This window comes from Lampetra fluviatilis, chromosome 6 (genome assembly GCF_964198595.1).
Source record: "Lampetra fluviatilis chromosome 6, kcLamFluv1.1, whole genome shotgun sequence".
Taxonomy (NCBI): domain Eukaryota; kingdom Metazoa; phylum Chordata; class Hyperoartia; order Petromyzontiformes; family Petromyzontidae; genus Lampetra; species Lampetra fluviatilis.
In genome coordinates, this window is record NC_136280.1 from 8848934 (window position 1) to 8863758 (window position 14825).

At 45.3% G+C, this 14825-nt stretch overlaps 1 protein-coding gene across 2 annotated transcripts in view; it reads left to right on the top strand.

The window, feature by feature from the left end:
• Positions 1 to 14825, top strand: part of LOC144933126 (polymerase delta-interacting protein 2-like) — a 33089-nt gene that overhangs the window by 15134 nt on the left and 3130 nt on the right. Inside the window, exons 7-10 of one of the 2 annotated variants that reach the window (XM_078857705.1) lie at positions 1494 to 1630; positions 4002 to 4028; positions 5547 to 5672; positions 9081 to 9160. In XM_078857705.1, the coding sequence (XP_078713831.1) occupies positions 1494 to 1630; positions 4002 to 4028; positions 5547 to 5672; positions 9081 to 9160 (370 nt within the window). Of the gene's footprint in view, positions 1 to 1493; positions 1667 to 4001; positions 4029 to 5546; positions 5673 to 9080; positions 9161 to 14825 lie in introns of both variants that reach the window. The other variant, XM_078857704.1, reaches the window with a different exon arrangement.

Consider the following 14825-nt stretch of genomic DNA (forward strand, 5'->3'; position numbering starts at 1 on the left):
GTTGACTAGTTAACCGTTTGATAATTGGTTTTTTACCCTTATATCTGGCAACAAACTGACACCTTTTTTACAAGGAGTCATGTTTGCATAGACCGCAATACCTGCAGTCATAATACAAACAAAAGACATAACTCTGATAATGTGTACTGTCCTTGAAGTTGATTGGTCCACACCCGAGACAGCTTTCCTTATCAACTTCAAGGACAGTTCGTCCAATTTCATCGTGCCAGCGTCTCATTGCTCAGGCCCCCCGTGAGTGTCTGCCCTTTTGGCAGGAGTCCCATCTCCAGTTATATCCATCAGGCCCCCACTTTGGTTGTGATGCCATTTTTGGTTTGATGTCTGGTCTCTTAGTTTTTGTTCTCCAGGCTCGTGTGTTTCCCCTCTTGAAACATTTATTCATTTCAAAATTTCGTGCATCAGGGTTGTGACGTGGTTGGCATTTGTTCTTGTGCAAGGAATTCATAATTTCCACCCCTCTGATTGTCACGGTTGGCTATGTACGGTGCGAAAGAAGTTGAACATACATGCAAACTCCCTACTTAAGGTTGGTGTCACGATGTAACACTTTGCTGCCGCTGTTGTCACCTGTTAAAAAAGAGCTGTACAGCCCAATGAGCTTTACTTCCGGCTTCTGACTTTCACTAGAAATGCACCCACTTGATCGCATCAGATCTCGGTAACTCGACAGGTTTAATCCTGGCTCATCCTTTGGTGCGTGACCGCCAGTGCCTCCCAGAGTTTGTAAGTGTGGGGTGGTGAGGTGGCCAAGAGATGGCAGTAGAGCAATGGGTTAACTCCTTAGATTATTCAGTAGATTGGTTCTATCTATTTGTGCACAGCCTTGAGTGTTATCCCCTTGTATGTGCGGGTTTTCACTGGGTAATCTGGGTTTGTATGTATGTATTTAGAACTTCTTTCACACCGTACGTAGCCAACCATGGTAATCGGAGGTGTGGGGGAAGGACAACAAACTAAACACAAAAAGCTGTCCTAAAGAAATGAGTTTCCAATTTAGGGGGTTCTTTATGGCTGTTTATAGTACCGTCCTGAATGAGTGTCTTGAGACTTAAGGGTTTCATTATTGATCAAATAACGTTATTATGATTATGTTTGAATGCCAATACTCATCATTATTAGTCCTTCATCCTCCTGGATTCCCAGAGCCATCACCACCTGTCACTGTCCTGCTATATATAAATCCATCTGGTACCTTTACACGAGCTGATTTCACCACTGCATCTCCTCGACAGACTTCCCTCCTTGGCTAATAATGCTACCACTATTACAAATGATCATTATTACATGACGACAAAAATAAAGTTGACACATTTTCAGTCATTTTCGTGACACTTGAACTTCTAAAGCACGACAGTGGCGGTAACCCTGTACGTACGTACGCTGAACTTTTTTCTCACCATACGTAGCCAACCGTGCTAATCTTTGAAGGCTGTGATGGCTGCGAATGTCGCTGACTTATTTACCGCGTGCAGCGCCTGCCTTCGTGGCGCAGGAGACGCTGCAGACGTGGCAGGAGAAGAACCACCCGTGGCTGGAACTGTCGGACGTGCACCGCGAGACCACAGAGGGCGTGCGCGTCACTGTCATCCCCTTCTACATGGGCACCCGGGTGAGCAGACCGAGCCCCAACACGGAGCCCTCTGCGGTAGGCATGTTGCGGTGCATCGATCAAATATCGATTGCTGGCGGTTCTTACGCTCACGATACACGCATCTATCAAGCGGTCAGTCACGATCAGCCTTACTGGTCGTGGGCGTCGCACAGAAACGTCACTGTCGGTTCCGGTAGGCTGTCTCAAGTGGCCAACCATGAATAATGGACGAACATGCTTATTAATAATTGTTTGCTTATATTATATGAACGTTATGGATGTATATTGAACTTCATTCGCAACATACGCAGCCAACTGCGCTAATCGGAGCATATGAAGTGCCCAACTTGATTTTTTTTTACCAATGTTGCCCAGCCTCTGGATAATCTATTTAGTCAGGGACAAGGTCACCGAACTTTGTGAAAAATAATCATGAATATTACATGCACTATCTTATATTTTACAAGGTTGAAAGGGCTGAATAAGAATTTGACAATGAAGTTTTATTTTTTCTCTATATCGGCAAAAATTTAGGGAGTTATGGGTTTTAATGTTGAACTTGACCCTTTTGGCACCCAAAAAAGGTCAAATATTCAATGACTCAAAACGTGGAAGTTGTTTGATTCACTGACCTCCAATTTGGAATGTTATCATGCCTCCATGGTCCCTGGCAACTGCGTCAAATCTCATCAAGATTGGATGTGGTCGTTTTTTGAGCCTGAGTGACATTATGCTTAGAGTATTTGGCTGCTATAAATTTCCACGTGATAAGCCACTTCCTTGAGCTATCAGTTGTGGCCAGGTCGGTCGCTTCTGAAAAACATTTAGCTCAGTGGGCCTAAAAATTGTTTAATAGTTTAACGTGACATGGTATAGACATAAGGATTGTACTGTACGGCATGCACACATGCTGTAAATACTTTTAATTATTGTGTCTGTACACGTACTCATGTAGACTACACACGCTAATGTACGTATTACATCTACTTACATACTGTATAGTACACGTGTGTGTCTATTTATAACTCGCCTTTTGCCCGTCCAAGGACGGGTGTATTGCAGTAAATCTGAAACTTGCAAGCTAAAAGCAGACCGCGATATTCATTGCATCCATTCGTGTGCAGTTTGTAAGGCCGCGGTGACACAGACTTATACCTACTATAATCACCCAGCAATGTCTGTCCGTAATGCTCGTGACGTCACTCCACATCGACCAGCCCCCCTCATTAATATTCATGAGCAGGTGACGGGTGACGTCACTCCACATGGGGGGGGGGCGAGGTGCCTCCTCCCCCCTCCTCGACGTCAACTCACAACCCTCACTACAAAGGCAGAACCCTCACGTCACGCGATCTCCGTAACGCTGTTGAGACATCAAAGTAAAAAGGACGTCATGATGAACAAGGGATTGTAACCTTACAATGAAATAAGGCTGTGTCACCGCGCCCTTACTAATTGCACACACATTAATGCAATGAATATCACGTCGCGGTCTGCTTTTCGCTTGCAAGTTTCAGATTTACTGCAATACACCCGTCCTTGGACGGGCAAAGGAGCCCCCCCATGTGGAGTGACGTCACCCGCTAATTATTATTAATGGAGGGGGGGGTGTCCATTTGGAGGACGTCACCTGTTCATGATTATTAACGATGGGGGCTGTTCGACGTGGAGTGACGTCACGCGCGTTACACACTCACATTCTTGGGTAAATATAGTAGTTAATACACATGCACTTAGTTTTTTGTACGTAGATTTTAGTTTAAATCATGGCTAGTCAGACCACATCACCTCCCCGTTAGTCACATCCTGTCTCCGTTCTTCTCCAAATCCACAACCCCACCTTTCAACGCTTCCTATACCCTCAGGTTATTAGCAGGTACACATATCGCTGTCATAATCTTGAATGTCTTAGTTTTCTGTCACCGCAATGCGTCTCTGTAGTCATCAGGCTTTTTTTGCGAGTCACTTTCACTGTGATGACTGTTTATCCCCGTACGCAGGATGTCGCTTGGTTGGTAAACTAAGTGGTGCTGTCATTCCCAATTTGAAGATATGCACTTGGGTTTATCGTTGGAGTTGTAATTATGGGAGTGTATATATTATTTGGCAACGTAACTAACTGTGGGCAGACCCCGTAATGCGTGATTTGTAACCTAATGTTTGTGTATTGAAATCACTAAATGAAAAGCCTCTTAGAGTGCTCGAAGAAAATGCATAGGAAACCCCTTTTGGAGTGGCCTGCCATCAGATATTTGAAAGTGGATAGTTTAAAACACTATTTTAGTCTCTTGTTCAGTTATGATGCAATTGTACAGGAATTAAGATTGCAAAGTATTTTAACTCTGTTTTTGTGTGTGGTTGTGCCTGTGTGTGTTTGTGTGTGGTTCAGGAGGCTCAAAACTCAAATGTTTACTGGGTAAGCAATGTTCATCCTCTAATGTACATGTACAGCCCTTTTTTGGTTCAGCACCAGATGAGGGCCGTGCTGGTGTTGGGAATTCTTTGACAATACTTCACCATGCTAGTCAGTGTGGGCTGCTGAATGCGGGGAACATAGAAGTGCCAATCTAGCCCCACAGCTTATAACACCTGTTATACATGGCAATCATCCATCCGAGCGCTATTCAGGCTCCAACATCCTTCGCTTCTAAGATATAATGAGATTGGGTGATTTGTTCACCCTCAAATAGGCCTCTTCAAAAGTGATGTAATCGGCTTTCACATATAGATTTAGTTTTTATGAGCACCAAGGCCTTGCATCGCTAATGTTTTAAAAAAGAATGAAACGATTCCTTAAGGTACCCCAGTATGCTTATAGGTAGCCAGTTTGGCCAGGAGAGTATATGCACTGGCAGGACCAGTGGGTGGAGGGAGGGGTGGCACGTGCCCCCCCAATGATCCGATTGAAATCCCAAACTAGCCACTCGATCCGATCGAAATCCCAAACTAACCACTCGATCCGATCAAAATCCCAAACTAACCACTCGATCCGATCAAAATCCCAAACTAGCCACTCGATCCGATCAAAATCCCAAACTAGCCACTCGATCCGATCAAAATCCCAAACTAGCCACTCGATCCGATCGAAATCCCAAACTAGCCACTCGATCCGATCAAAATCCCAAACTAGCCACTCGATCCGATCGAAATCCCAAACTAGCCACTCGATCCCATCGAAATCCCAAACTAGCCACTCGATCCGATCGAAATCCCAAACTAACCACTCGATCCCATCGAAATCCCAAATTAGCCACTCGATCCAATCGAAATCCCAAACTAACCACTCGATCCCATCGAAATCTCAAATTAGCCACTCGATCCGATCGAAATCCCAAACTAACCACTCGATCCGAGCGAAATCCCAAAACAACCACTCTGAATGGTGCGAATGGCCAGGACCGCTTCATATTTTGTCGCTGTAGCTCGGATTTGAAAATGGGTAGTTGGGTTTATTGCGTCGTGCCAAAACCACTGCACCAATGCTCTACCTACGCTGACCAGAGAGGTGGAGTCTGGTGAGACCTTTTCGGTGATTGGCACAGCATGGGGAAGCCTTCATCCAGCAGCAGATTCTCAAGTGTGGTAAATTTGTATTATTACTATCGCTGATATAATACTTGCCCTTTTGAACAGTTATTCAACGAATGTTCAATCCGTTTTAGCATTAGTTCTGTGCAGTACAGCAATCAATGTATAATTCTCATAAAGATGAGCGAACCTGTAACTCGAGCAGTAATGCACGGTTTGCAAATACGCAAACTTATTGGCCCTGACACCGGCCCGTTGTCTGCTTCCGTGCTGCCGATCCATGACTTCCGTCAGACAGCGGCTCGTTGTAAAGCGTTGCGTAGTCCACGTCTTGTGCATGACTTTTCCGAACTTGTTTCTAATAAACGCGGCTCTTCTCACCCGCACGCTGCGAGCGGACGTTCAGTGGCGCTACAGCGTGCGTTTGGAGAACCTGGGCGACGGAGCAATCCAGCTGCGGGAGCGACACTGGAGAATCTTCAGCCTCTCGGGGACGCTGGAGACCGTGCGGGGACGCGGCGTCGTGGGCCGGGTGAGGAGCGACGAGGTCACGATTCGATTCAGAGATTTGTTTCGGGTCGAGTCTCGTTTTTACCGTTACTCGTTTCTTGGCCTCGTACCGTTTAGTTCGCTCCGTTAGTGTAAATGTTTTTTTTTTATATTTGATTTGTTTTAATGATTGTGTTGTAACCTTTTTCAAACAATGTATTTGCGTTCTAGATTTGAAGCTTTTTAATGTGACTGCAAGGATTCATATTCATAGGCTTTTTCGGTAAAGTCACGTAGGTAAAAAATAAAAATTTTAAATTAATAAAAGTAAAATAAAATAAAAATCACGACGTTTCGGAGGCAACACAAGCTTCGAAAAATGTATTTGTGTGTCATTTGTTTTACACATTGAAATTGGAATTCAGTTTCCCCTTGATTAAGAGTCTTGATGTTCATGGGCTCTTATCTGGTTTTAAAGCTCACCTATCGATACATTTTTGGAATGGATTGTGCTAACTTGGCACAAATTGATTCACTCCTGGAATTTGAGTCAATTGTCAGGATTCGGATCAAGAATTCATCTTTTCATATGGTACATTTCATTAAAGCGTGTTTAAAAAAAAGTAATTTTAAATATTACTTATTTTGTTTTGCTTTGTGGTGAATGTAGCTACCGCCTAGCTACAGGCCATTATTATTTACAATTGTCAATTCTATACACCCTGCATGCATACCTTGGGACGCTGCCAATGGTGTCATTATTAGCCTACTTGACTGCAGACGTCACCCATTTGATCACCTGGCATGGGAGTATAAATGGATATTCTGCAGTTAGTTGATCGGCAGGTTACATGTGGGGAGGGGGGGGGGGGGTAAATTGTGGGTGCTACCACCTCTTCCTAGATGGCCAGCGTGAAAGAGTAGGCCAAAATACCCTCTAGACGGGCGCTGGACGGTTCTGTCTAGTGGGGAGCACCTTCTGCAAAGCAGATGTGAGCAAGAAATGATCTTTTACATACCCACAACATGCACGAATCGAAAATATTGTAGTATCTGTGCATATATCGTAAGCAGAGAATCGTTTTCACTTGGTGAACCCAGGCAATGTTACACGCCTGCCCCGATCTGATTGCCCCCGTAGTGCATTGCAAAGTGGAAATGACCTTATGTTAAAAGCATGTGTTCCACTGCGTTTGGCTGGGCTATTATTAAACGTCAATGTTTTCATTATATTTACCCGTTACCATCAAGCACCACCTCCCTCCCCCTCCCCCCCCCCCGCTGACCCTTTAACTTCTCCAGCCCACGTTTCGTGCTGAGTGGCGCCCGATGTGAAATGTTACGACGTGGTATCGAGTGTTTGACAGGGACGTTTTTAGGCAGCCACAGGGCTGGATTTGCATGGACATGGCCTTCTGTCCCTTTGACACACAAACGGTCACAGAATTCCTCTCGGGCCAAGTTCACAATCACACGTATATGCAACGGTGTGGTACTTTGATAAAAGATTGAGAGAAAAAAACATGAACAACGAATAATAAGAACACTAAAAACATATTTCCAGTCAATCCACTGCTGGATGATGAAGGCCGCCCGATGTCGGGTGGATCGTGTATATCCAACAATACTTCACCATGCTGGTCAGTGTAGGTTGGTGAAGGCTGGGGGGGGAGGCCCATGACCGGTTCAGTCATCATCACCGATCGCTGAAACTATTGAACGATTCAACTCCCCCCCCCCTGTCCCCCACCCTCCCACCCCCCCCCCCACCACCAATTCTATGAATGTCTTAGTTCGTGGTGATGGGGAGTCGATTCAACGTATACTCGGCTCATTTTCACCATGCTGTTTATATTGCATCCCATTTTATACGAATTATTTGTACAGTTTTGTTTCCGTCCATTAGTGTGAATGTAACATGAGCAATTGAATTTACATGTAATTTTCATAAATCATGCATATCGGATTCTCGCACACGTTCATTGATGCATTTATCTTCCGTCTAAGAAATAGGCTAATTAGTGAATTGTTGCATTGTTACATGGCTAATATCTAGTTACTTAGTTGACGCTCTTGTCAATTAACACCTATTCAAGGTTTGACGGAGCAACACGTGGACTGTGGTATGATCATAACCACATCCAGCCGCCTGTGTCTCTCCAGTCATGATGTTGACACACATCACGATGTTTAGGCTAAGCTGACCTCGCGGTCACCCAGAATAACTTCAGATAATGGATCCCACCGGTGTTGTGTTCAAATCAAACTCAGGTTGCCAGATAGTGGCGCATTTTGCTCAGCACAACAGCTCTGTGCGCCTGGTCAGCCGCGTTAATGAGAGGTGCATTTATAAAACGTTTACAAAATCGCAAACACACACAAACACACGTATTGATTAACCCCAAGAAACACAACGGCTGTTTGACACATGTATGGACGAAGCACAAACTGACGGCTTCATCTGGAATTCGATGAAATGTACAGACCAAACCGGGCTTTATAAAAATATACTTTGTGCTTGGGGCTTCCTTCCGAAAATGAGCTAATCAGCCCTTGGCTCAAGCTCGGTCCAATTAGTAAATAGGGTCAATGGTTGCGCCCGCATGCTTTGTCTAGCTTCTCTGTGCGTCAGAGATGTATGCCAGATAGCACGCAGTGTTCCATTGTGATGGTAAGTGTGCGTGTCAGAAAAAAAAATGAAATAAAATATGTGTAAATAAATAACACATGCTCTCGAGTGGTACTGTAATGGATAGAGTGGGTACAGTTCATCCAGTGGATTGGCCAAACCTCTGAGATCTGTGACTAAATCGCACTAAACTTGCCGATTCCTGTCAGATCTCCTAAGCTGAGCGAGGTTGAGCCTCGTTTAGTACTTGGGAGATTGTTAACTAGATGGCACTACATCAATGGATTCTTGAATCTAGCCGTGTGGAGTTTTGAGTGTACCGTGAGTTAATTATCTGGGTACTTTTACCAAAGACTGATTCATGGAATTGCCCCCACATACCAATACAGGCTTTCCTGAGTAATTGCAGTATTATAATTACTCCTATGATGTGACTTTATATGTGTGTGTGTGTCTAATCAATCTGCTCAGGATTTAACTTTCTTTACGAATTTTATCAGAGACTAAAAGCAGCCAAACTTTTCACGAGTTTTATATTCTCATCACAGCATTACTATCACCAGTATGGATCTACGAACACAGTAATTGTAAACTATATACACACTACAATCATTGTAGCACTGCAACAAAAGCCAGGTGGGATGCAGTAGCAGAGCGCTTAGCTTGTAAATCCGTCTCTTTAAACGGTTGTGCCCAGCGAACGTTTATACCCTCTGAACAGTTTTGCCCAGTGAACGGTTGTGCCAAGTAAAAGCTTGTGACTGCGCTGCAAGTCTCGCCGAGAGGGTCACGGCTCTGTGTTTGTTTTGTTTTCCCCGGCAGGAGCCCCTGCTTTCCAAGGAGCAGCCAGCATTTCAGTACAGCAGTCACGTGTCTCTCCAGGCACCCAGCGGACACATGTGGTGAGTGGCAGTCAACCGCACGCTGTCCACTGCTGCATCACCCACCCCACACTCTCCTCCCCCCCCCAATTCTCATATCACCACAAAGCATGACACGGTTAGGGTAGCAGCTGCTAACAAACAAATCACCAATCTGTTGTGCAGGGCGCACGTGTGTGCATGCGTGTGTGTGCATGCGTGCGTGGGTATTGTAGGCTACACGGCAGATCTTTGTGTGTGTACGGTGTGTGCATGTGTGTATCCTTATGCTGCATTTGGGAGTGTAGTGTATTGGTTAGGTCTGTCCACTCAGTCTTGAGGAGCTACTTGATACGATGCGTGAAACCTCATTACTGGGCAAACAAAGGCATCTCGAGGCATTGTGCAAGTCACAGGACCCCTTCGCCTGCTCGATTGTGCCAAAATGAATAGGTGCTCGCCAACAGCACTTGGCCCAACAGGTGTCTACAGCTATCGGGAAATCCTTGTCTTTGCATTTGTGAGAGTTTTGATTGCTGAGCAAATGGAGTGTGCCACCTTTTGTGGGTAATAATTCACTGCCCCCCCCCTCCCCCCACCCACCATCTCATTGCATTCTTGTTTTGGATATGGCTGTGGTGTTACGTGATGCGCTTCAACTCTGATACAACGCACGTGTTTAACGCTGGCGGCGAGTATATCTGCTATCTCATGCACGTGGACGTCACTAGGGGGACATGTAAAACAGGTCCCTGCGGGGTGGGCTGGTAGGAACGAACAAATGAATGGCTATAATAAAATGAAATGGCGGGGGTACGATACGAAGGGAGAGTTTGAGGCCTAGTTCTAGGCTTTAGGCCTAGCTGTAGGCTTTAGGCCGCTGTGAGTTAATTTTTAATTTAAATCTTTTAATTAAAAACTATCTCAGGGAATTATAAGGGAATGTTACACTTGTTTAGCCAGGAAAGCCTCACTGAGTCTAAAGGTTTTTGTAGGGTCCTGCCAAGTGTTTGCAGCAGGGGGCGATGTTGCTACACCTAATCGGACATCGGACGGACGGACGATATGATCTATTGTAGGCTGGTTCACTTCGTTCCTACCAGTATAAATTGAGGCCTCCTGGAAAACTGTATCGCACCAAGTGAAGCCATCCCAGTTGTATATATTCCTCATCAACCATTGTCTATCCGCTGCTGGATGAAGGCCTCCTCATTCTGTCACCAGCACCCTCACGGACCAGTGCTGTTTCCATTCATCTCACTCCTGCACGTGAACTGATCTCATCACTCCATCTCCGCGGTGGTGATTCTCATGGATACGTTCTCTCCTTTGGCTGCCAGATCTTCAACGAATTTGCACGTTATAGGGTCACAAGTTGATTCGGTAGTTTAATCTTTTTTCCGTCTAATCTGTGGTCTCATTTGCATTTTATATAATTCGTAAATTAAATTTATACATTTATGTTTGTTCATTCTGTTAGTCTAAATGTGTGATTACCATATGATTGGATTATTTGTATAAATTGTTCATAATTTTATTCTCGTGTTAAGATTAACATTGCACCAATTATTATTCCATCGTTACTCGTCTAATTGAGAAGCCCAGCGATATATATTCAACGGCGATCAAATACTTTGAGGGCCTCGCGTCGGCTAGCCCAAGCCGCCGCGAACTCCCCCTGCCCATGTGCACCCTTCCCCAACGGCACATGCCTCTCCATTGTTGTGATTTTGGAACGGGGGTTCTTGTAATGCACCCGGCGATTGTAAATGGTCAAGCCGATCAACAACTCGGGAGCCCAAAAAAGAAAATCCAATTAATCCAAATAATCTGGTCTCAAGTCACATTTATTCTCATCATTTTGACCTCGTTCGAATAAATTACATTTTATGACCTTTCAAGTGACACCTTATGGTCAAATAACCCCTACGCTTGTAATCAAGCACTGTGGAGGTGGGGGTTGATGGATCGTCCCATGAGCGTTGAGGTGCCATGCCCTGGCTTGCCAGGAGGATCAGGCAGTACAGCGAGTGGGAACTCCAACTTTGCCATCTGTAACGAATGGAGTGTGGTCCCCTTGCACACGTGAGATCACTCTGGGTGCACCGGTTTCTTTCCGCACGTAAGAACTCATTAATTGGCCGATAACACCTTTATATATTGAGGACCACAGCTTGGGTGCGAATTTGGTGTCGGCTCACCCACGTGGCTGCCTTGCCCACTCGTTTCTCTGGTTCATCGTGCCTCTGAGTCGTTCTCTCTCTTGGAGAGCGAGCGAATACTGTGTGCATTATCAGCTGAAATTATTATTATTATTAATAAAAACCCGTCATCCAAAGATGGACTGACAAAGGGCTGTGCATCATCCATTGTATATCCACTGATGGACAAGGCCCATTCACTGGGTGGGGATGTATATTCTGCCTTAATATACATATGGATGCTGCCATGGTATAAAGGTTGGAGAAATGGACTCGCAAAATCCAGAGGTCCCCGGTTAGATTCAATCTCCCGTGACAGCAGTTGAAACAATGTGGTACGTTTCTTAAATCCCCTCCTGCCACTGCCCCCCTCTACAATGTAAATGGGTTCACCACAGTTACTCGATGAGCAGGTGATGTGCGGTCGGGGTAAAGTGTGGGGACTCCCAAAGAAGTTTGGCTCGCCTGAAAGAGTAGGCCAAAATACCCTCTGGAGGGGCGCTCCGGAGCTCTCTCTAGTGGGGCATTTGCAGGTCCGTACCTTGACCTAAATGCACGTCACTTTAAGCAGACCCTGAGCGATTGCAAGCGACCGCAGCGGTTCATGTCGCGCGGCGCACAGCTTCCGTGAGGGTGACCTTGACGGGAAGCATCCTTAGCTGCATCCGAAGTCTAGTGCAGGCCCAATCAATGCTCCCCAGTGTGTCCGTGTTCCCGACATTAGACGTTTGGAGGACCGCGAGCGAAAGGCGTACATGCGCGCTGAATAAAACGCTTACATTTTTAATGAGTGGGGGGGAGGGGACCTTAAGCCCCCCCCCGCCCCCACTCAAAGCCAGCGCGGATGGCCCTGCGAACGGGATTATTACTCCGCTGGATTTGGAAATGCTGACTTAATCAACCACGTGTGCGTATGCGCGTGTGCCATGAGTGCTGCTAAATATATACAGTGTACGTTCGTGTCGTAAACCCCCACCCCACCCCCCCCCCCCACTTTTGACATCACTTATTCATTATATTTTTTTTATTGCTTTGACGCTTGTTGTCACGTCGCAGTGTTCTCTGTATTGTTCAAAAGTTGCCGAGTCTTTAGGTTTTTGCAATTGAACCACAATTCTGTGTCTTATACAGAAGTAAACAAGAGAGGTCCTGTGCCATGCCCCTTCACCAACCTGCACTGACCAGCGTGGTGAAGTATGGTCAGAAATCCCCCTCAACAGACACGGTGTGGGGAGGCCTTTGCACGGCAGTGGATTGACAAAGGGCTTTCAATTATTAATTATCGTTATGGGTAAGAGCACTCCCTCTCAATGATGGCGCCCCTGTCAGTGCAAAAAACTATTTTGTATAATTTACTCACTTGATCCATTTCATGCACCTGCTCTCGATAAAACCGATACTTCGTGTTCAATTTTGTTTCCAGGACACCTACAATGGTGTGTCTCACAGAGTAACTTAGAACTTAAGCAACCAGCAATTCACGGCATAACTTATGTAAAGATGAGGGCTTCGCATTTGGAGCGAATGCCGATTCACCACTGGCATCGGAGTCCCATTGCTCTGACTCGCTGAGAGAGAGAGAACTCCGATGCAGACCATGTAAATTTGTAAGCATTGCGTAGATGTGCAAAGGAGGAATTGTTCCCGAGAGGGTGAGCTCCAAGGAGATGAGATCACTTGACGTGCAGGTGTCAGATGGGTTGTGGCATCGCCGGATGGCGACGGCGTCGGGAGGCCTTCAACCAGCAGTGGATAAACAATGGCCGATGTGGATGCTGTGATGCACGGATGCGAATCGTGGGCGGTGAAGAAGGCTGATGAAGCAGGGGATATTAGAGTCGTTGGAAATGCAGTGCTTCAAGCGCTCGCTCCACGTTTCCTGGCTGGCAAGGAGGGCAAAGGCGGCACGGGAGGTTAGAGGTCGTCCAAGAAGGAGGACTTGTAACGGGGACAAACGTCGGCCTACAGGAAGCGACTGCTATAGCCAGGGATGGGAAGAAGTGGAAGAAGTTGATCCAGCCGCATCTGTCAGCTGTCACGTGATGACTGACGGAATAAAAGAGGAGGGCAATTGAGCTAATTTTGGAAAAAGTGAAAATAGAAAAGAGGCAATTGGATTAGGTGGTTAACCAAAGGTATCTAAGATAGAAACAGAAGATAGACACGAATCGCTATTAATAACCTCGTGGGAGCCCACTGAGACCGCGCATTTCTCCAGGGAGGCCTGTGTTACGAAATAAAATACAGGAGTGCATACAGACAGAAAGAAAACCCAGTACAGTTGCAAAACCTCAACACGATTTGGATTTAAATATCATCTTAATGCAGTTGCATCTCAAGATATTGTCCAGAGAGAGGCAGTCGGTCATAGGCAGGGGAAGAAGATAAGGTTTTGAACCGGGACTTGAATGGTGAAAGGGAGTTGACAGCACGGATGGATGGGAGTAGAGAGTTCCAGACTATCGGGGGCACAAGACAAGAACGGCAACAGCAAAAATGCCATTGCCACAAATATACCCATAATTGAGACATGCCAATTAAACATTCGACAGTGTAAACTCAAATCGATAGTTTACACCATTGGAACCTCATTTGCCAGTAAAAATATGATAATTGGTTTTTTACCCTTCTATCTGGCAACAAAACTGACACCTTTTTACAAGGAGTCATGTTTGCATAGACCACAATACCTGCAGTCAGAGTTGTGTTTTTTTTTTGCATTATGACTGCAGGTATTGTGGTCTATGCAAACATGACTCCTTGTGAAAAGGTGTCAGTTTTGTTGCCAGATAGAAGGGTAAAAAACCAATTATCAAATCGATAGTGTTCACGAAATAATTACTAGATGAGATAGAAGACAATGGTCAATTGCATTTTCATTCCCAATGTCGAAGAGATGGTATCAGCCTGGCGAGGCCTTCATCCCGCAGTGGACTGATCATGGCTGATGATGATGATGATGAGGAGAAGCAGTACTCGGGGAGAGAAGTGTGATAGCAAGAGCCTTCGAGATTGGAAAGATGATCAGAGATAACCTGGGATTAGAGCGAAGGAATGGCACATGACCTCAGGAAATGAAAGGTGCTGCTCATTCATAAAAGAAGTGTGGTGGTCGGCTTCCTTGCGTCACTGCGTATGCATCCAATGTTTAATAACTCTTCCGCTTGCACCCACATACATAAATCATAAACAATGAAGTGACATTGGGAATACACTTAAAAATAAAATGCATTGAAACATCAAATTATATTTCTCCCATGAATATAAATGTAAATTAAATTTTTTTTTTTTTACCGAGTTGAGGTTAACGTGACACCTATTCCAGCAAATTCAATTGCGAGTGAAAATGTTCTCATGGCATCTCGCCGTCAGTCGCATTCGTCAACCGATAAGTCGCTTGGTCGTTTTAATAACTAAGCATTCGAACAGCATTTTTGGCAGAAGCGTGTTTATATGCAGTCATTTTCCTCCACTGCAATGGAAACATTCCTTTTGAAATAGATGTT